Genomic DNA, 19,996 nt, shown 5'->3' on the forward strand with positions numbered 1-19,996 from the left:
ATACGTAGTAACCTATATTCTTGATTTTAAAAATATTGTGTATTTATTAACATTTATATACTGCCTAATTTGTTAAAAAAATCCATCAAGGTGGTTCACAAAATTGAAAATAAAACTGTAAAACAATAGAGAAACAGAAAATTAAAAATGGAAAAATGTTAAAGCCACATAATTTAAAAGGCTAAATTAAAAGGATGTGTTTTCATACCTTTTCTAAAAGCCAAATGAATGGGGATGAATCATAGTTCTTGGGGGAATGTGATGTTCAGCTGCCTTGTATGATGTAAATACACACACACACACACACACTTATTGTTTATATGTATAAAGTTCAGGAAATAAGGAGGTCTCAAGGTACTTAGGGGGTTGAATGCTTGCATGTTTATTGGATGGTTGAGGAGGAGTGTAGATTGGCTGAGTAAGAGTTGGAGGAGCTAGAGAAATGTATCTATTATAGTTAAGTGAGTGAGAGGAGGGAAGAGATGAGTGTGAGATGCATCAGTGTAGAAGTGTCCGTGGTAGATGAGTCTGGGGTTTGAGAGCTTGAGTGTTATGAGAAGAGAGTGAGAGATACAGTGTGTAAGTTAGAATTATGTGAGATAGAGAGAAGTAGAAGATTTTAAGACTATATAGTGGAACCTTGTAATAAAGAAGTAACTGAAACCAATACACTTTGAACCATGTAACCATACACATTTGAACTGAGGAAACCATTAAGCTTATACACGCATTTACTTGAGTTAATAAACTTCAATTATATTTACAAACAACTGGTATGGTCCGTGGAGGAGTGTGAGGAGAAAACAGTTAATGGTGGCAGCGGAATGGGAAACTGAAGGCTAGATTGCTAGGCTGTGGAGCTGTGGGACCTAAAGAAGAAGCGAGACAGCAGCAGTAGCAATAGACCTAAACCCTCAAACACATTATTAGCACGGGGGATTAAAGTGCTCCTAGGTGCTAGTGGCATGGACAATCCTGTCGAGTGCTTGTGGGTGTCTCAGGTGAAGTTGAGACAACATGGGGACAGCACCACATTCCATATTTGGGAACTACACAGGAGAAAGTGCTTTCTTGCAACAAACAGGCTTCTGTGGGTACTGGTGGGCCTTAAAAGGCTCTTTCCTATTATGTACGCCGCCTTGGGTTCCTTGGAGGAAAAAAGGGTGGGATATAAATGAAATAAATAAATAAAAATTCAGCTCAAAGAACAACTAGCAACCAGTGCAAGTTTTTTTCAAAACAGGTGTAATATGGTCCCAATCCTCTGATTAGCAACCTAGCTGCTTTGTCACTGCCACAGACTGAAGATCCAGGGTTAAGGAGCACTCAGACTTGATCCTTCAGTAGAAGCTCAACCCCTTCCAGAAGAGGTTGAATTCCATTCCCCTAGTCAGTCTTTCTGCTGTATAACAACACTTCTGTCTTCTCTGGGTTTAACATCAGCTTGTTCATCCTCATGCAGCCTATTATCATAAGATTTGACTGGGTCCTTGGTGTTAGGTGATAAAGAGCAATAGAGCTAGGTGTCCTCAGTGTATTGGTGGCACCTTACCCAAAGCTCTGAATGATCTCTCCCAGTAACATGGGGGACAAAACCTGTGGGACACCGTAGGCCAACAGTTATGGAGTGTAACACCCTCAGCACCACCTTCTGGACATGGCCTGACAGAAAAGACCAGAACCACTGTACAACAGCACCCCAAGGCCCAACCCCACCAGGTGTTCCAGAAGGATACCATGGCTAAAAGTATTTTTTCTGCTTATTATCATGCCTTTGTGGATATTGTTTAATTGCAGAGTAAATAGGCAACAAGGCCATACTTTGTGTCATGGTGTCACAATTAAGTTCTGTGATTGCATACAGTGTCTGTCAGATATTTGATGAAAATCTCTGACAAATTACTTTAGGAAGACATAATTTGATGTAAAAAAAAACCTAGTCATTTTGGTAAAACAGTTTGAGAGAGAATAAACAACTGGAAGGAAAGGAGGATCCTGTTGCAATAGTAATGAAGCAATATTCCAACCATGTGAGTTAGCTTTTCTCATTGAGACATTAGCTAAAGAGCTCTTGCCATGTCACATTAACCATCCTAATTATGTGTATACTCCCATGGGTTTTAATTAGATGTATTTTTAGTTCGGTTTATCAAGTAGAACTAGAATGCATGTTAGCAGTTTACAGCTTGATATGTTATGTTAGTCTTTTCCAACCTGGTGCCATCCAGTTGGACTTCAACTCCCATCAGCCCCAATGCTCAGGAATGCTGGGACTTGTAGTCTAAAACATCCAGAGGCCACCAGGTTGGGAAGGCTGTTCTACAGGTAGCTGCATCCACCTAACCACAATGTAGCTACTGGAGTGATGATTGTGTATGTACAGCTCGATCAGTCCCAACTCTAGGGAAATATAGATACTTATCTTGATAGGGTTCAGTACTGGATAAGTCAAAAGGTAAGAAGGAGTAGGAACCATCTGCTGTGACAAATCCCAGTGAAACACCAAAAACAAAGGATGAATGGAGAGGAGAGGAGAATCTCAACACAAGGACTAAATGTATTTCTGGGAGGCATGGAGAACAGTAGCTCCCCAGTGCATGCCTGTCTTACGTCCCTCAAATCTGTAAGAACATGTATATGTCTCCTTCCTTCCCCTCACATATTTATTGCAGTAAATACCAATTACATACTAGTGCACCCAAGTGCTGAACTGTGTCTCATAGGCTTGAATTACACATGATGCTCAGTTGCATAGGCTTCCTGTATCTCTCCACCTCCATATGACGAAGCCAGCTTTAAGGGTATCTTGAGTAAACAAAGAGCAGGCAGTGGAAAGGGTGGAGCAACCCCTATCAAGGTTGTTCTTCATTAAAAGCAAAAACAACACCGTAAAACTTTTTTTTTAAAAAAAAAATCACCCTTGTAAGAGGAGGATTCATGCCTTGGTTTAGTGAGAAACGTGTATTGGGGACAAGGCACAGAGTGAATGTGAAAGAAAAGCTTTAAGGAGGTATTTGAAAGATGAAAGGAGGTGACAGCAAAATCATTCATGGATGGAATACCAAGTTTAAGAAGAAGTAAAGGAGAATAGGCATCATTGACTTGAACCAGGAGAGCCAAGGAGGCTGATGGGATAATGAAAACACTCTTGGCAAAAGGCAAAGCCATTAACTCAGCTCAGTAACTTAATGAGGCTTACTTCTTAGTAGATGCATAGGACTGCACTATCCTATGCATCTACTTAAAAGTAAGCCTCATTGAATTAAAATGGGGTTTATTCCCAGAAAAGTGTTTTCAGTATAAGTGACTTTGAAAGTACAAAGACTATTGAATGAGGAAGGAAAGAAAGATGCCACTGGTGAAAATTGAAAGGAGCTGAGGTTTTGATAGGTGACTCAAATGAGGAATCTGCCTTGTAAGGTATTTGTAGAAGTTGTGGTTTCAACTAATAGCATATGTATTGTAATAAAGAAGCTAAGGAAGAGGATCTTATAATAGTCAAAGCAAGAGATGACAACGTCATGATTCAGAATGTTCTAGTAGAAATGTACACCTTAGTAATATTATAGGAGATGATGCTAATTTATGTGCCCCAACACATTATTGGGGGAAAGGAGATTCCCAGCCTACTGTCAAAGACATATATTTTAATATTTGGAATCTCTTAACCAACTATCTCCTAAAGTTTGTCAGTGCTTACTATTATCAGCTAAATGTTGAAAAATTGGGTAATCAAAAAGTTCATAATAAGCTACTCTGAAATAACCCATGGAGAAAAGACACTGTGGGTTATCATGTCATGAGAACCAGGTCATTGTGAAGGCTGCTGATTTTGCATTTAGTCTTTTTAACTTATGAAAAGGCTTTAATTTGACCTGACTAACAGACAAATGTTGGTTTCTTTTCTTTGAAAGGCTTTAGGAGGAAGGAATTTCGTGGGAAGCTAGCTATTGCTATCACTGCCAACTTTATAAACAGAAATACAACTGCAGAAGCTAAGGTGGAAGAGATCAGTGGTGTTGCTTTCATCTTTAATCAAAAATTCTTCCAAGATCTGAAAGAAGAAACAGGTGGGTTATCTGATTTTTGTTTAAACATGGAAAGTAAAATGAGGCAGTGAACCTAACTCTGCAGTACTTCTGTTTCTATCATTAAATTTAGTGATGGCAATTTTGCTGATTTCCTCCAGACTACTGGAAACCGATTAATTTATTCTCAATCAGCTGTGCCTCTAGCATGGCTCTTGGCACAGAATTAAGTTTTCGAATGCTTTTCTAAGAAGTTCTAAAAATATTTTAGATAGCAAAGATTTTCCTAGTGCCTAAAGTATGTGTTGGGCATCTCCATCCTGTGTCTGTTTGCTCAAAACACATTGAGTTGTTTAGTAGGCTGGTGGAAGCCAGAGTTGGCGAGAAAACAGGGTAAAAAAAGATAACCCTCCTCACATGCCCTAATTCCCAGCAAAACCAATTCTACTGGGAAACAAAGCACACAGCGAGAGTAATCCCCATTCACCTTCTATCCTGGCAGGATGAGGCTAAAGGCCTTCCCTCTTCCCAATGATCTTGGACAGGATATGTGTCTGTGCGTGTGCCCCTGGTCGGCCACCCAACATCACATGTGGCCCTAGGCTGCAAAAGCTGCCATCCCTGCATTAATAAATGCCATTTTGTTGCCAGAAATAAATGATTGGATTTCACCTAAACAATTTATCATGGCATAAGCTTTCATGAACTGGAATTGGACTCTAGACCATAAATGCTTATCCCATGAAAAATATTGAAGCACAAAATTCTGTTCTCATTATTATTTGGCATCACTGTAAACTCTTTGTAAATGTGGAGCTGGGATTATCCTGGTTTTTAACAAATTCAAATTGATGAGAGCTTTGTACAAGTGTGAACTATTGTTGTTGTGTCCTACTATCACACATGACTGGAGAATCATGTTGCTTAGAATTGCTTCCATCAGTGGAATGGGCAGAAGGACAACCCCATGCTCCCTCCAGATCTGCTTCAGAAGCTTGGATGGCCCTCAGCAGCAGATTGTGGACTGTACAGGGTAATGAACAGAGGAGGAGATAACGGCAAAGTCCCTTCCAATCTCACAATTGTGGATTTTGTCCATACGTGCTAATTCACAGAACACTTTGAATTAAACATTAGGATTTAAAATTTCGCTGTGCCGCTAAAATAAAGGAAAAGGTTTGTGCCAAATTTACTGAATGTTAATCAGACAAGTAGATAAGAGAGGCGTTTTTGCTGCCATAAGTGTTAATTTCCCCATGTTGTTTTTTTAAAGCTCTCTTTACAATAATATGTCTGTATGTTTTTCCCTCCCTAGGTATTGACCTGGAGAATATTGTTTACTATAAAGATAGCACCCATTATTTTGTGATGACTGCAAAAAAGCAGAGCCTTCTGGACAAGGGAGTCATTATTAATGTATGTATCCAAATGTGGGTTAAGGCCTTTCTAAATAGAATACACAGATCCTGATTTCTGTTCCTGGAGGGACCACTTAAACTACAGTTTCCAATTCATATATCATAGGAAAATGGGATTTAAGAAATCACATCTGCTTTACTGAAACTGGGCACACAGGGACAAGGGCATGGAGGTGGCATGCAGGCATGTGGCTGACTAATAGGGCCATGTACCATAGGCTGATCAGATTGAGATTCCTACATCTGAATCGGGCCATTGTACAGATATGTATTGCTCACATTTTGTGTTACATCATACTTATTTGTGCTGTCCAGTTATATGACTTTTGTATTTTTCATATTTTGTTCTTAAAGAATAGGGAAACACTTGGAAATCATATGTTTTGAGACAGAAGGAAGACATATTTTTAAAGTAAAATGGAGTAAAACTACTATACTGATGAACTTTGTAATAGTCTAGCAACTTTTTATTCATTCTTTTGTTGAATAATGTTGACCCCTTTCTGCCTTGTTATAATAGAATTATAGGTTGCATCTGATTTTAGATAGATAGATAGATATATTTAAAAATGGGTGGTCAGTGTCAGAGGAAACTGAGGCCATTTTCTGCTCCCTGGAACCTACTGGGGAACCACACATACCTGCTGCTACCAGAATCATCACTACTGAATTGCTGCCAAAGTTCTGCAGCAATTCAGTGGTGCAGTAGTGACCATTTGAGGGGGTGGGCAGGTGTCCCCAAAATAATAGAAGCACATGTGGCCATTCAGCCATGTGTTGCCCATCCCTGATTTAAAAGAAAGTAAAACTTACTATTTAATTTGTTTCTTATATACTGACTATCTCTGAACTGTACTAAGTAGAATAAAGTAAGTACTTGAATTGACATATACTTTAAAAATTAAGGCAGAATATAATCTTATCTTGTTCTAACCTCAAGATATAGTTCTTCCTATGTGAGATAAGATGCTCTGTTTTTTGGAGCAGTCATAGAAATATATGTAAATGCCTCTAATGATACAGTTTTGTCTTTCTATTTAGGATTATATTGATACTGAAATGCTACTTTGTGGGGAAAATGTAGACCAAGACAATCTACTGTCCTACGCAAGAGAAGCCGCTGATTTTGCAACTGATTATCAGTTGCCTGCCTTGGATTTTGCAATTAATCACTACGGGCAACCAGATGTGGCCATGTTTGACTTTACTTCCATGTATGCCTCTGAAAATGCTGCATTAATACGAGAAAGGCACAGACATCAGCTGTTGGTTGCTCTTGTTGGAGACAGCTTAGTAGAGGTAGGGTGAATGTGAGCATGTTTCAAAATATCATTTAAAGCTTAGGTGACTTGTTAAGTACTTTGGAGTTTTTAACTACCACATGTTCAAAGCTGTGTAGCCATGAAAGTTAGACACTTCCTAATTTAAAAGCTGGGAGCTTCAGGAGGATTTCACCATAGCATACTTGATTTCTGAACTTGGCCTGATGGCTACAACTAAGTGAAGAGTTTTGTTATCCTCAAATGTTATGGACCTTCACTGCACTCAAGAGAACAGAATTAGGATTTGAATTTTACTTGCTCAAGCTAGCCTGAAAGAAACAGACAGGATTTACATATTTTAGCTTTCATCTATAAGTTCTATTAATTGACTTTGTCTTTAGGTTAAAGGCAAGCAACTTGTTCAGAAAAGGATTACTTGTACTATGAGGGTGTTCAGATCATCAGCAGGGGAAACATCACAGCATTGGTGTTTTTACCCACCCCTTTGCTTGCCAGTCACATGGATTGCCATGTCATCCGAACCCAGCTTGATGCAGTCATGGTGACTTTTCACCCACCCTACAACCCCTACTACAATCGATGGGTTGTAAAGTGGGTGAAAAGTTACTACGACCATGGCACACACCGGGTTCAGACAATATGGCAACCCACGATGCAGCGTGGGTAATTAGAATAATCCTGGTTGCTCAAGCGTAGGGGTGGGGGCTGGAGAACAACAGTGTTGTGTTGTGTCTGTTTGTCTGAACCCAGTCAATATCTTTCATGTTGGTCAACTAAGTCCACTAGTTTTATTGGGAACTTGCCAAGGGGGACAGGCATGACAGCACCATTTTTTGTTGTTGTGCTTTTTATATTGTATTTTTTATTCGTGTTTTTAAATTGTTGGTTGTTTTTATGCTCTTCATGGTTTTAATTTTTGTGAACCGCCTAGAGGGCTTCAGCTATTGGGCGGTATAAAAATGTAATAAATAAATAAATAAAACAAATACTTTAAGTGGATACTTTCCCCAGTCACTGAATTAGGAAATATATTGATTAAATTACTTGTTGCGTGTCGGGAGTTGTTGATCTGTAGTATGTAACAGTAATCACTTTGTGATGAAAATGGCAGTATTGAAAATGGCAATACTGTCAGATGTATCTAAAATGTAAATATTATTTCACAGCCATTCTGGCCAATGGGCACCGGTTGTGCAAGAGGGTTTCTGGCTGCATTTGACACAGCATGGATGGTGAAAAGTTGGGCACAAGAAAAGACTGTGCTAGAAATCCTTGCAGAAAGGTAGGCACATCTGTTCTTATATTCCTAGGGAAATGAACAAATTCTGCTTTTCCTGGGGCCTGGCCTGATCCCACATCCAGAGAGCTTCAGCTATTGGGCGGTATAAAAATGTATTAAATAAAATAAATAATCTACAGCAAATATTCCCTTTTGTCTACCATTTTAACATATGGACAAGCAGTCTTAAATTAAAAGGGTTCTTAAGACTAAGAACTTCTTACCATCATATCCACTTAGCCATCTAGTAGCCCAGTAGCTATCTCTCTCTTCCTACCTCACTATACCTCAGCACCTCTTACTGATACAATTTCTCCATTCTTCCTACCCCACTTCTGTTTCTCACTGCTCTCCTTTTTTCTCCCTTTTTCCTTCCCTAGCTTTAACTGCAGTCCTTGCCTCTTCTCATGTTGGGGGTAGACCTGTTGAGAAATTATTTTGGGATGGTGTTGTTTGTGGTGGTGATGAGGTCAAGAGTCTGGATTTCAAGAAAGGTCATATAGGGCTGAAAAAGCATGTTTGTGGATGACAAAAACATAGTGCAGTCATAAATGAAAGCCTGACTGACTAATAATGATTGGGTGACTCTATATCCAGTGCTGTTTTGTGGTTAAGGGAGGAGTTGTTTCTTGTGTGAAGGAAAAATCTAACCCAGATGATTTTGTATGATGTAATCTTTTCTTCCTAGCTATTTTCCTGTCTCAGGAAGACATACTTATGTCTGTCTCTTCTGTTCCCACCCCAAACATTTATTATGCTTAGACAATGTATTCAGAGGTTCCAAAGTTCTAAATATAGGCAGGAGCACTTAAGGTAAGGAAAATGTTGAATGCTTTTTAAAACGGAGCCCTTTATTTTATACCTTCCAGAGAAAGCATTTATAGACTCCTACCCCAGACGACACCTGAAAACATCACTAAGAACTTTGACCAATACACCATTGACCCTGCAACACGGTATCCAAATCTGAACTCCAGCTGTGTTAGGCCTCATCAGGTAAGCTGAGTTACATGTGATACAAATATATGTAACTGTGGAATGCTGTGAAAATTTGACTTTTGTAGAAACCTCATATCACTCGATTTTTAATTTCCAAGAAAAATTGTCTACACAAACTAAACCATTGTGAGAATTGGAGCTATAGTCAAACTGCTTATGAGGAAAAATGCAGTTGTGTCTTCTTTCCATGAATATCTTGGTGGGCTTACTGTAAATATTTGCAGAATCACGTTTGGATAAACCTGCATGTTACCTTGACAGGGCAACATTAGCATGACTTTCTTACTGTGAATTTGGATAAGTGGGAGACTAAGAATTCGGGATTGGATAGCAAAGATTGTATTATACTCAACCAATGGTTATTTTATGAGGTATATCTTCCCTTAGGTGAAGCATTTGTACATTACAAATGAGCTGCAACCATGCCCTCTGGAAAGAGCAAACACCATTAGAAGATCAATTGGTCTTTCAAGACATGGTATGAATTGTGTGTCCTATTAGTATGACTTTTACAATTTAAAATGGGAGTGATTCAGCAGAACAAGTGACTATACCTTTTTTTTAATTAACCTGTCATTTCAGAATCTGATATAAGGCCAAACAAGCTTTTAACTTGGTGTCAGAAACAGACAGAAGGATACAGGAATGTTAATGTCACAGATCTCACTAGTTCATGGAGGAGTGGCCTTGCTTTATGTGCAATTATGCATCACTTCAGACCTGACCTCATGTAAGTTTTTCTATATGTGTAATGCTTGCTAATTGTAGGTTATGCCAGTTTCTTATAAAAGTATAGACTTTGGTAAGGCCAATCAAAACAGTGGAGAGAGTTTGTTTCCCTTTTTAACATCTGTTTTGCAACCGTATGCATGTCTATGCTCAGTTCTTTCCCCCTAGATGTCCTTGGCCCAGTACAAAAAAAATGTACCATATACAATTTCAAAGAACTACTTGAGATTTTCACTGTACCGTTTTTGCTTATTTTAGTGGAAATCTAAGCTATTTTTTAAAAGGAAGGAAACACTATAATGCTTTGAAAATATACACGGGGAGATGATGTTTGTAGATAAAAGAACAGTATAGCTTTATTGTTTCTGTACCAAAAGGGTTCACTACAACACCAAAAGAATATCTCCATGCCAGTTCTGGAATTGGTATTGGATGACCAACCTCATATTACTGGCTGCCATGTTAAGTTTCCAAACTCTCTCAAAATTAGGTCCAATATCTATTTCCCTGAATGCCTCACACAAAGAGGAATCTATGTTGCACCTTCTCCCTGGCCAAGCCCTCCTAAGATGAATGTTTGTGTATTCATCCTGGAATTCTCAATTTAATTGCCAAACAGTTTTGTTACCAAAGGAAGCTTGCTAACCAGAAATAATGTATTGTGGGATTGATGACTTGCCCAGCTTGAATTGAACTTGGAAACATGGACATATAATCTTGTTACAAAGGTAAAACTCTGGATTTAAAAAAGAAGCATCACTAGTTCTCTGTCTTTGTACTCAGCAGCTCCAAGTTGGGAGCTGTGCAGCTAGAGTTATCTTGTAACTTTTGAATGTCCTGCATGAAGGACTTTGAGAATGTGTATGTTAAATCTTCAGCCTTACTTGGTACCCTCATCACATCTCCCTAACTCACCTTATCTAAATTGCTGTAATTGCTGGGAAGGGCTGACTCCAGTCAGCCACAACTAGGCAGACAATAGTTACCCAGAGGACCTTTTCTTCTGCCAACCCCAGACTGTGGAATGGCCTGCTGGAGGAGATTCATCGCCTTAACACTCTTTCCGTGTTTAAGACAGCTATAAAAACTAGTCTCTTCCGGCAGCCCTACCCAGATGAATTTTAAACCTAAGAAGTTTAAGATGTTGTGATTGTTATTTTAATACTGTATTGGTTTTATATGCACTTTTAACTAGTTTTATGTATTATATTGTATTTAATGTTGTTCCCTGCCTCGATCCAGAGGAAGAGGTGGGTAATAAATAAATACATTATTATTATTATTCTTTTGAAAAGAGAGGGAAGAGATCATTTGGACGTTAGGATTTAAGTATCATTAATATGACATCCAACTCTACCTTTTTCACGTAATCCAGATAAATATTAGACGAGAATACTGATTCTGATTACAAATTGGTAATTATGAGATGGTTGGGACCTAAAAAATTGAAGCTGAATCCAGATAAGATGGAGGTGTTGTTGATAATGGGAGTCTAGGTGGTTTTATCTAGTTAGTGGCACTCTACTGGTCCTGGAAAGCATTGCACCCCCTCTTAAAGAAGAGATTTACAGCTGTGTACTGCTCCTTAATTTAGCAATGCTTATGAATGCTTAATTTAGCAATGCTTAATTTAGCAATGCTTATGAATCTTCAGATGACATCAGTAGCATGGAGTGCCCTTTTCCCACTTTCGGTCACCAGCGGTGTGTCCCCTTCTGGATGGATAAGAAGGGGACACACCAGCGGTGTGTCCCCTTCTTATCATGCATATTTATGCTTTAGTAATATTCAGAGATGAAGGCTGTGATGTACATGGGATTTAAAAAACTATTTGGAAACTTTAGCTGGTTTCATAATTTAATAGCGAGTTTGTTGACTAGGCCTTGGTATAAATTACACTGATACTGAGTTTGTTAAGTATCTTCCTTAAGATTTTCATCTTCCAGTTTGTCACAGAGAACAATTGGAAGTGCTGGTTTGACTTCTAAAGTCCTAGAATGTTATGAGGTACCTAAATTCCCTTCAGATGGGATTAAACATTTTTACTTGGTACCCAGTTTTTGTGACCTCCTCCTCCAGCCCAGTTCCGTAACAGCTACTTCATTATATAGTAAATGGTATTTTTAATCCTTATTTTAGACATCTTGTTTGTAGTGGGAACTGCAAAGTGGGGAGGTAGTTTGTGGAGGTGGGCAGGAAAAATCATAAAACGTTTTGGCAGTGGGGGTGGGTAGAAATTTGTTTTGGTTTAATGGCAGTAGAAGCATTCTCTCTCTTTCTCTTTAATAAAACACCTTTTGCCATTGTGGCGGGTGGTACTCCTAGTGCTCCTTGGGGCTATTCTCCACAGTGTCTCTGCCATCAGATTGATGTCACAATAGAGCATCCTTCCAGTGGAATGGTTGATGGGGAAAATACAGCCTTCAGGAATGTTGCTGAAAACGTTTGGCACAGCACGATGCCTTTTTATGTTGTAATGTTACCAATATCCCCTTAGGTAGTGATTGCTATTCATCTGGAAAAGGAACAGGAATACTTGTAGGGATTATATGACTTTATGTGATTCCTGCAATGAGCAGGGGGTTGGACTCGATGGCCTTATCGGCCCCTTCCAACTCTACTATTCTATGATTCTATGATATGTTATAGCTTGGTGCATATTGCTTTGCAGAATAACTTTCATGTACATTTTTAAACGTATTAAATAGTTGTCAATGTCATAAAGGATAGCTAAGTCACAATTTCAGGGTTGGATTTTCCCTCTACCCCATAAACTGGAATTGAAAATAGACGGAAACCTAAATTCAAAGCTTAGGCACGATTTGTATCCAGAGCCAAGGGTGACACTGAAATGCCCAGTTTTCTTCAAATTAGGCAACATTGACATTTTTAATAATTTGCTTAGATTTATCTAAACCACAATTTGTGCCAAAAAGAATGAAATAGGATTAAATCAAGCTGCTTTTGTAGAAGGTATTATTGAAGAGAAAGATTTTGCTAAAATATCAGAAGGAAGCTCTTCTCTGACAATACAACTTTGTTTAATTCCCAAGTGACTTTGATTCCCTGAATGAAGAAGATGCAGTCAAAAACAACCAGCTGGCATTCGACATTGCTGAGCGAGAGTTTGGAATTCCTCCCGTAACTACTGGGAAAGAGATGGTGTCTGCTGGAGAGCCTGATAAACTCAGCATGGTCATGTACCTCTCAAAATTCTATGAGCTATTTAGGGGAACACCTCTGAGAGCAGTGGGTAAGGCAGTCTAGGTTCTGTTACTCTTAAGAGATCTCAGGCTTTTATTTTACAGACTACATGATTGACTCTGAAGTTGAGCCAAAATTTGCCTTGCAGCTTCAGTATGACTACTCTGGAATGTTTAATTGTATTTAGCTGTGTACTGAAGTTATCCCAGGCTTTAAAAGGAAATGGGGAAATGTTCAATGCTTATTGGCTCGGTTTCCTTCATTCTTTTGGGGAGATCAAGATGACATAGTCATCGCCGTTCATTTTTACTTAGTAGGTCACTGCAAAGTTTTGCAGACAGATTTTGTACACTTGTTTGTTCCATGTGTTTTTTGTCTACATATTTAAATACATATTTAATTATTCAAAGTGAATAAGCAGACAGGCATCAGGAATGCTGCAACATACAGATTTCTCATTGTGTTGATATTTGTTAATACCACTCAGAAAATTGCATGTCCTGCCTTTGCACCTGGCATACACCCATCATGATGGGGGAGACCTTCCTCCATTCCACCATGTCTAGAACTGAAATGAAGGTAAATGAGGGTGGGAGGGTTACAGAGGGAGGACTTAGGATCTTCTCGCACTTGGATTAAAATCTGAACCAGGAAATAACCTTCATGAATGTAGTGCAATGTTCTGCATTACAGATGCAGACCATTACAAACTGCTGAAATGTGACTTTTCAAGCCAGGAAATAACACATTTCAGTGACATTACTAGTCAGGATACACTGAGGTAACCTCAGATGGGTCTCTGGCTGCAGTCCTATTCACACTTACCTGGGTTAAGCTACATTGAACACAGTAATACTTAACTTTTGAGTAAACATGGGTCTGATTGGGCTGTGGGGTCAAACAGTAATGTTTTTATATATGTTCGAGTAATGTAGAGCTTTCTGACTTTCAGAGATACATTACAAAGTTAGTTTTAAAAAGAAATTACTTAAAGGGGATACTTCTCTAGCCTAATACGAATGTTAAAGTTGCTGGACAACATCCTTAATTTCATTTAATTGTTTTATGTCTGAACAGGTACTATGGACAAGCAGAATGGAGAAAGAAGTGATATTTCTTCGTCAAAATCATCCAACTTCATCTTTAATAATTACATCAACCTAACCTTTCCAAGAAAGAGAATACCTAAAGTAAAAACCTTATACCTTTACTACCTCCCTGTTTTATAAATTTAACAAAGGATTTCAGGCATGCATAATTATTATATGGAATTCATTGTGAAAAATAATGTTATGGTGACCAGCAGATTATGAATTGACAGAAGAGCTGCTCCTGTCCGTTTTTGATCGGGTAACCTCCCTTGTGGACTGTGGGAATGCTGTGGACGCCATATATCTTGACTTCAGCAAAGCTGTTGACAAAGTGCCCCATGATATTCTTACTAACAAACTAGCTAAAAGTGGGCTAGATGGAACAACTATTAGGTGGATTCACAGTTGGCTACAGAATCGGACTCAAAGAGTACTTCTCAATGGAACCTTCTCAAACTGGGGAGAGGCAACGAGTGGGGTACTGCAGGGCTCAGTCCTGGGCCCAGTGCTCTTCAACATTTTTATTAATGATTTGGATGAGGAGGTGCAGGGAACGCTTATCAAATTTGCAGATGACACAAAATTGGGTGGGATAGCTAATACCCTGGAAGACAGAAACAAACTTCAAAGTGATCTTGATAGGCTGGAGTGCTGGGCTGAAAACAACAGAATGAAATTTAATAGGGATAAATGCCAAGTTCTACATTTAGGAAATAGAAACCAAAGGCACAGTTACAAGATGGGGGATACTTGGCTCAGCAATACTACAAACGAGACGGATCTTAGAAGTGTTGTAGATCGCAAGCTGAATATGAGCCAACAGTGCGATATGGCTGCAAGAAAGGCAAATGCTATTTTGGGCTGCATTAATAGTATAGCTTCCAAATCACGTGAGGTACTCGTTCCTCTCTATTCGGCCCTGGTTAGGCCTCATCTAGAGTATTGCGTCCAGTTCTGGGCTCCACAATTCAAGAAGGATACAGACAAGCTGGGGCGTGTTCAGAGGAGGGCAACCAGGATGATCAGGGGTCTGGAAACAAAGCCCTATGAAGAGACACTGAAAGAACTGGGCATGTTTAGCCTGGAGAAGAGAAGATTGAGGGGAGACATGATAGCACTCTTCAAATACTTAAAAGGTTGTCACACAGAGGGGGGGCAGGAACTCTTCTCGATCCTCCCAGAGTGCAGGACACGGAATAACGGGCTCAAGTTAAAGGAAGCCAGATTCCAGCTGGACATCAGGAAAAGCTTCCTGACTGTTAGAGCAGTACAACAATGGAATCAGTTGCCTGGTGAGGTTGTGGCCTCTCCCACACTAGAGGCTTTCAAGAGGCAGCTGGACAACCATCTGTCAGGGATGCTTTAGGGTGGATTCCTGCATTGAGCAGGGGGTTGGACTCGATGGCCTTGTAGGCCCCTTCCAACTCTGCTATTCTATGATTCTATGAACTCTTAGCCATGATAGTTAAACGCAGGACTTGAGAGACACAATGTCCCTGAATATGATGATTAAATTCAGATGGTGAACAGAGAATAGCTTTCTTCATCATGCCTTTTTAATGAATTTCCCTTGAGCATCTGGCTGGCCAAAGCTGGAGAGAAGAGTGCAATACTAGATAGGCCTTTGGACTCATCCAGCAAAGCTGTTAGAAAATGTCCCCCAAGAAACTAAGATCCTAATAAATTGTTTTATGTTCCAGGAAATGTACTGCTAAAGGTTGGGGTTTGATGATGAGCTTGCTACACTATTAAATAGGGTGGCTTCTCCTCCATCAGCTGTACTGTTTTACTATACTGAAAAATGATAACACCATATTTGTCAATTGACAGCTGGATCCAGTCAGTTGAACTTAGTTCACAGTGAAATCAATGGGACCTTAAGTCATGACTAATTTATCCCGTTGGTTTCAATGGAACCTAAGTTCAGCTAACAATGGGCTCTACCTAGCACCATACGAGCAAACCTTTGCTCACACAACAGGACTTCCCCTTTGCTTTCCTCCCCCTTGCACTCTGGACAGTCCAGATCAATGGGGATACAGCCTATAGTCTGGATCCAACCCTTGGTGTTTAATGATGTAAAAGTAGATAGGGCTTTAGCTTCTCCCTCTTTTACACTTAACATATTCCCCACCCCCATTTAGTAACTTTCTGGCCAAACACCAGTAGTATTCCCCAGTGGCTATTCAGATAGAACTGCCATGCGCTTTTAGCTGTCCCAACACAGCTACCTGTAGCTCTGTAGGATGAAAGCAATTACTATTAACACAAGACGTTTACAGGGTTAGCAACAAAATGCTGTTATTTCATAAATTAAGTTTTCATTTGTACTGGAAAAATCTCTATGATTTTTCTTTGTATCAAATCACTTCTTATTTTTGTTAATTTTAATTTACATTTTTTATTCTGTATTTATGACATGCTCAGAATGTGGCTTTTTGTGATGCATTCACTGAGTCAGATGTCACAACTAGAATGTGTAAAATGCATCCATTTTCTATCCTTGTTAAGAGGCTCAATCAATCACAAAAAGGTTAGGCAATATGCTTAAGAAAAGAAAAGAAATAATTGTGTTGCTTTTAAAGTTGCATCAGCTATCTTCTGAAATCCATTAAATAAAGTTTTGAGCTAACACTTTCTAACATTTTCTAACACCAAGTAGAAGATCATTCCTATGTTACCCGTTCTATAAATAACATCCTCAAATCAAACGAATGTTCAGCTACCAGCCAGTAACCTCATGCCCTTTTTAGGAAACAACACTTCTCCACTCAGCTATGCAAACAAAACAGAGTTGGCACATTTACTCAACAGAAGTCCAACTGACAAAAATCAAATTTGCTAAAAGGAAAAGCAAACAACCCCCAAACCACACAACACCCTTCCTATGTTCCACCAGATTACCCACCTGATTACTTTGCTAAAAACTTGAAATGGTATGTTTCAGGTGTCACTTGTAGCTTTTCTGTTCATGCTGAGAGCATCAGCATTCAGTTGTTATAATGCTGCACACTTCATAAACATGTATTCTGCTTGTGCTAGTGTTGTACATTAACATTAATTAGAAAAACATCTTGAACTTGCTACCACCTTCATTTTGTGTCAGTTTTCTCATCCCCAACTGGAGGAGGAAAATGCAAATAATTTAGGATCATTAAGTTTGTAGGTGCCTAACAAAACTAAGTATATACAGAAAATTAAAATTAATCAAAGTCCTGCTCAGGAATTAGTCTAAATCAAAGTTTACAATCTTGAGGGTTGGATTCAGAAACCCCACATCCACTTTTTTTTTGCAAATTCCTCTTGAGCTCCTTGCTCCAGATGATCTGAGGACCCTCGAAAACAGCATGGAAGAGTTGTGGAAAATCACTTCCCTCCCCCCTTACAGTGGTGGTATCTCCACTGGATTAAAGTCCCTTCCACAAGTGGAAAAGCTGCTCTGGATCTAAGTTCATGTGTCGTATCTGCAATAATTTTGATCTAGACAAAATCTAGTCTGGTTCAAGGAAAATGAAAACCTAGAGTTTTAAGAGGGTCCTTTTTGGAGCTGTACAGCTCTTTATGACATTAAATAGAGAAGTAAGCAATGACATTGTTTACTATACATTTAAGAAAGTAAACATATCTGTAGAAGAGATCAAAAGAGGTATATGTGTCTTCTATCAGAGTGGGCAATTTATGGCCCTCTAGATATTGTGGTCTATATTTCTCCTATATTTCTCTATATTTCTTACCGTTGGCTATGCTGGCTAGTGCTGATGGCAGTTGTAGTTGAAAATACCTGGAGGATGTTGTATATGAAAAAAATATGCCCATTTCTGTTTTATATGGGGGGTGGGGGGGAATGGCCTGCAGTATTAGCTGGTAGTTGGTGTTGCTCTTTGTTAATACCACCAATTTTCAATTCACCCCCACTTTTTTTTTACTTTTTTTGAAGTGACTGTTAAAAACAGAGCTTCAGCTATGGGGAGGTATAGAAATGAAAAATAATAATGCTAATGCTAACAACAACAACAACAGGAATTGCATCTATGAGACACTTAAGTCCTATTTAGGCATTCTGTTTGTAGATTTAGTAAACACCTGAGGAGGGGGAGCACGCTAGCCCTCCCCCTCTGTGGTCATTTCCATTGCCCTCTATGGGTGGAGGGTGACTTTCTGAAAGGGAGAGCCCTCCTGTATCTGTAGAGATTCTCCATGAAATTTGTCAGGGCTGGTGCAACAGAGAGGCAGGGAAGGGCTAGTACCTTCCCCCCTCTTCATGTGTTTACTAAACCTGCAGTGATAATGATTTATTTTCTGTTATTCATATGAACAGAAGAATCCTGTTGAATCCGGCCAAAGGCCCATCTAGTTCATCCTTCCTTTCTTTAGTTCTTCTGTTGGAGATAGGGTTGATTCTTAGGGGTAACTGCTTCTAACCAGAATAAGGCTTCATTCAGCAACTGCCACAGTGTAAAAGTATTCTTTGGAGACTGGTTAAAAGGTTTCCAGCCGTTCTGGGGATTTATATTTTAGTGACAAGTGTGTTGGTCTATATGATGCCCTGTATTTTCTTATATGTCATTACTATTCAGCTGGGAATGAGATTTACACACCACAGATGATAAAATGGATTGGGGAGGGCACAGTATTTATAAAGTAATGAAAGGTAATTTTGACGGTTGGCAGTCAAAAGGCAATTAAGCAAAGGGCATTTTGGCTGGTATCTGTATTTGGAGAGGGTGGGTGGGAAATCTATTCACTGCCACTTACAGTTTTGAAAAGTACTGTTCTATTGTCCTGGGAGAGGGAATGTACAAACTTGAACAGAACGAATTGTGCCTCCGCTGCGTTTAGTCTTGTTATGCAGACTAATGCTTACACAGGACATGACGCTATGTTAGTAAGAACCGATTCTTGGAAGACGTAGTAATAACGTACTGTCATCTGTTTGTTTTGGGATTAGCCCAAAAGCTAGGGTTGGGATAATTCTTGTTCCCTCCATTATGATTTATTATAAGCAGTGAAAATATAAAAAGGAAGCCTGTGTTTCTTTGATCTTGCTCTCTGTTTTTAATGCTGGCACTGCAGATTATAAGGCTGCAACCTGTGGTTGCTCTTGACAGCAGCATAGACATGGACAGATTTGATACTTTCCAGAAAAAATGGCTGAAATATTACATTTTTCTTAAAACATACCAGTCATTTATGATAAACTGAACTAGAGCCTATGGTATGTTTTAATGGGTTCTCTAATGTTTTAAACACTAATGCAAATAAAAAGATAGCTTGAAATATGAGAAGTCAATGAAATTAATCCGTTGGTTCATGTAGGCCCTGCATTAGGCAGTAACACAGTTCTAAGTTGAACTAAATTATCACAATTGAAGTGGTAACTGAAGTGAAGTGGTAGCTAAAAGATCTATATACTTCAGGACTTCATGCCACTGAGGGTATAAGGGTATAATTTTTGTGAACCGCCCAGAGAGCTCCGGCTATTGGGCGGTATAGAAATGTAATAAATAAATAAAGGCAAAATCTTCAGATACTTTATAACTTTAGAAATCTGAGGAGTCTAGACTTCTAAACATATTTGATGTTATGAATAGGCCTGGCATCAAGAGTCAGCATGGTTGGGCACACACCCAAGGGCCCATACTCCAGCAGGAACCCACTGACAAGAGTCCCCAGGACTTGCTCCTCCTCCTCACCATTGCAGCCTGCATATTCACTGGACTCTTGTTCTAGCCCTGGCAATGGAGGTGGTAAAAAGGAAGAGCAAGTAGATGATGCCACAATTTATATGGTCACTGGTTCTCCACCTGTCAAGCAAGTAAGTGAGCAATGATGTGAAAGAGGAGGAAGAGGAGGAGCAACAGCAGTTGATGGCAATAGTGATGAGAAGATAGACTCACTTTAAGAGGGGCCCCATTGTGGGTACCTTGCCCAAGAATCCTCAAAAACCTGGAGCCAGCACTGATTA

At 39.3% G+C, this 19,996-nt stretch overlaps 1 protein-coding gene across 3 annotated transcripts in view; it reads left to right on the forward strand.

Moving 5' to 3' along the window:
* MICAL2 (microtubule associated monooxygenase, calponin and LIM domain containing 2) overlaps positions 1-19,996 on the forward strand; it is a 162,638-nt gene that overhangs the window by 62,045 nt on the left and 80,597 nt on the right. For all 3 annotated transcript variants that reach the window (XM_063117290.1, XM_063117291.1, XM_063117292.1), the window contains exons 6-14: positions 3,915-4,070; positions 5,344-5,444; positions 6,488-6,745; positions 7,896-8,011; positions 8,878-9,004; positions 9,395-9,485; positions 9,590-9,737; positions 12,790-12,989; positions 14,018-14,130. In XM_063117290.1, the coding sequence (XP_062973360.1) occupies positions 3,915-4,070; positions 5,344-5,444; positions 6,488-6,745; positions 7,896-8,011; positions 8,878-9,004; positions 9,395-9,485; positions 9,590-9,737; positions 12,790-12,989; positions 14,018-14,130 (1,310 nt within the window). The remainder of the gene's footprint in view (positions 1-3,914; positions 4,071-5,343; positions 5,445-6,487; positions 6,746-7,895; positions 8,012-8,877; positions 9,005-9,394; positions 9,486-9,589; positions 9,738-12,789; positions 12,990-14,017; positions 14,131-19,996) is intronic.

The sequence above is a fragment of the Elgaria multicarinata genome, chromosome 2 (assembly GCF_023053635.1).
Source record: "Elgaria multicarinata webbii isolate HBS135686 ecotype San Diego chromosome 2, rElgMul1.1.pri, whole genome shotgun sequence".
Classification (NCBI taxonomy): Eukaryota; Metazoa; Chordata; class Lepidosauria; order Squamata; family Anguidae; genus Elgaria; species Elgaria multicarinata.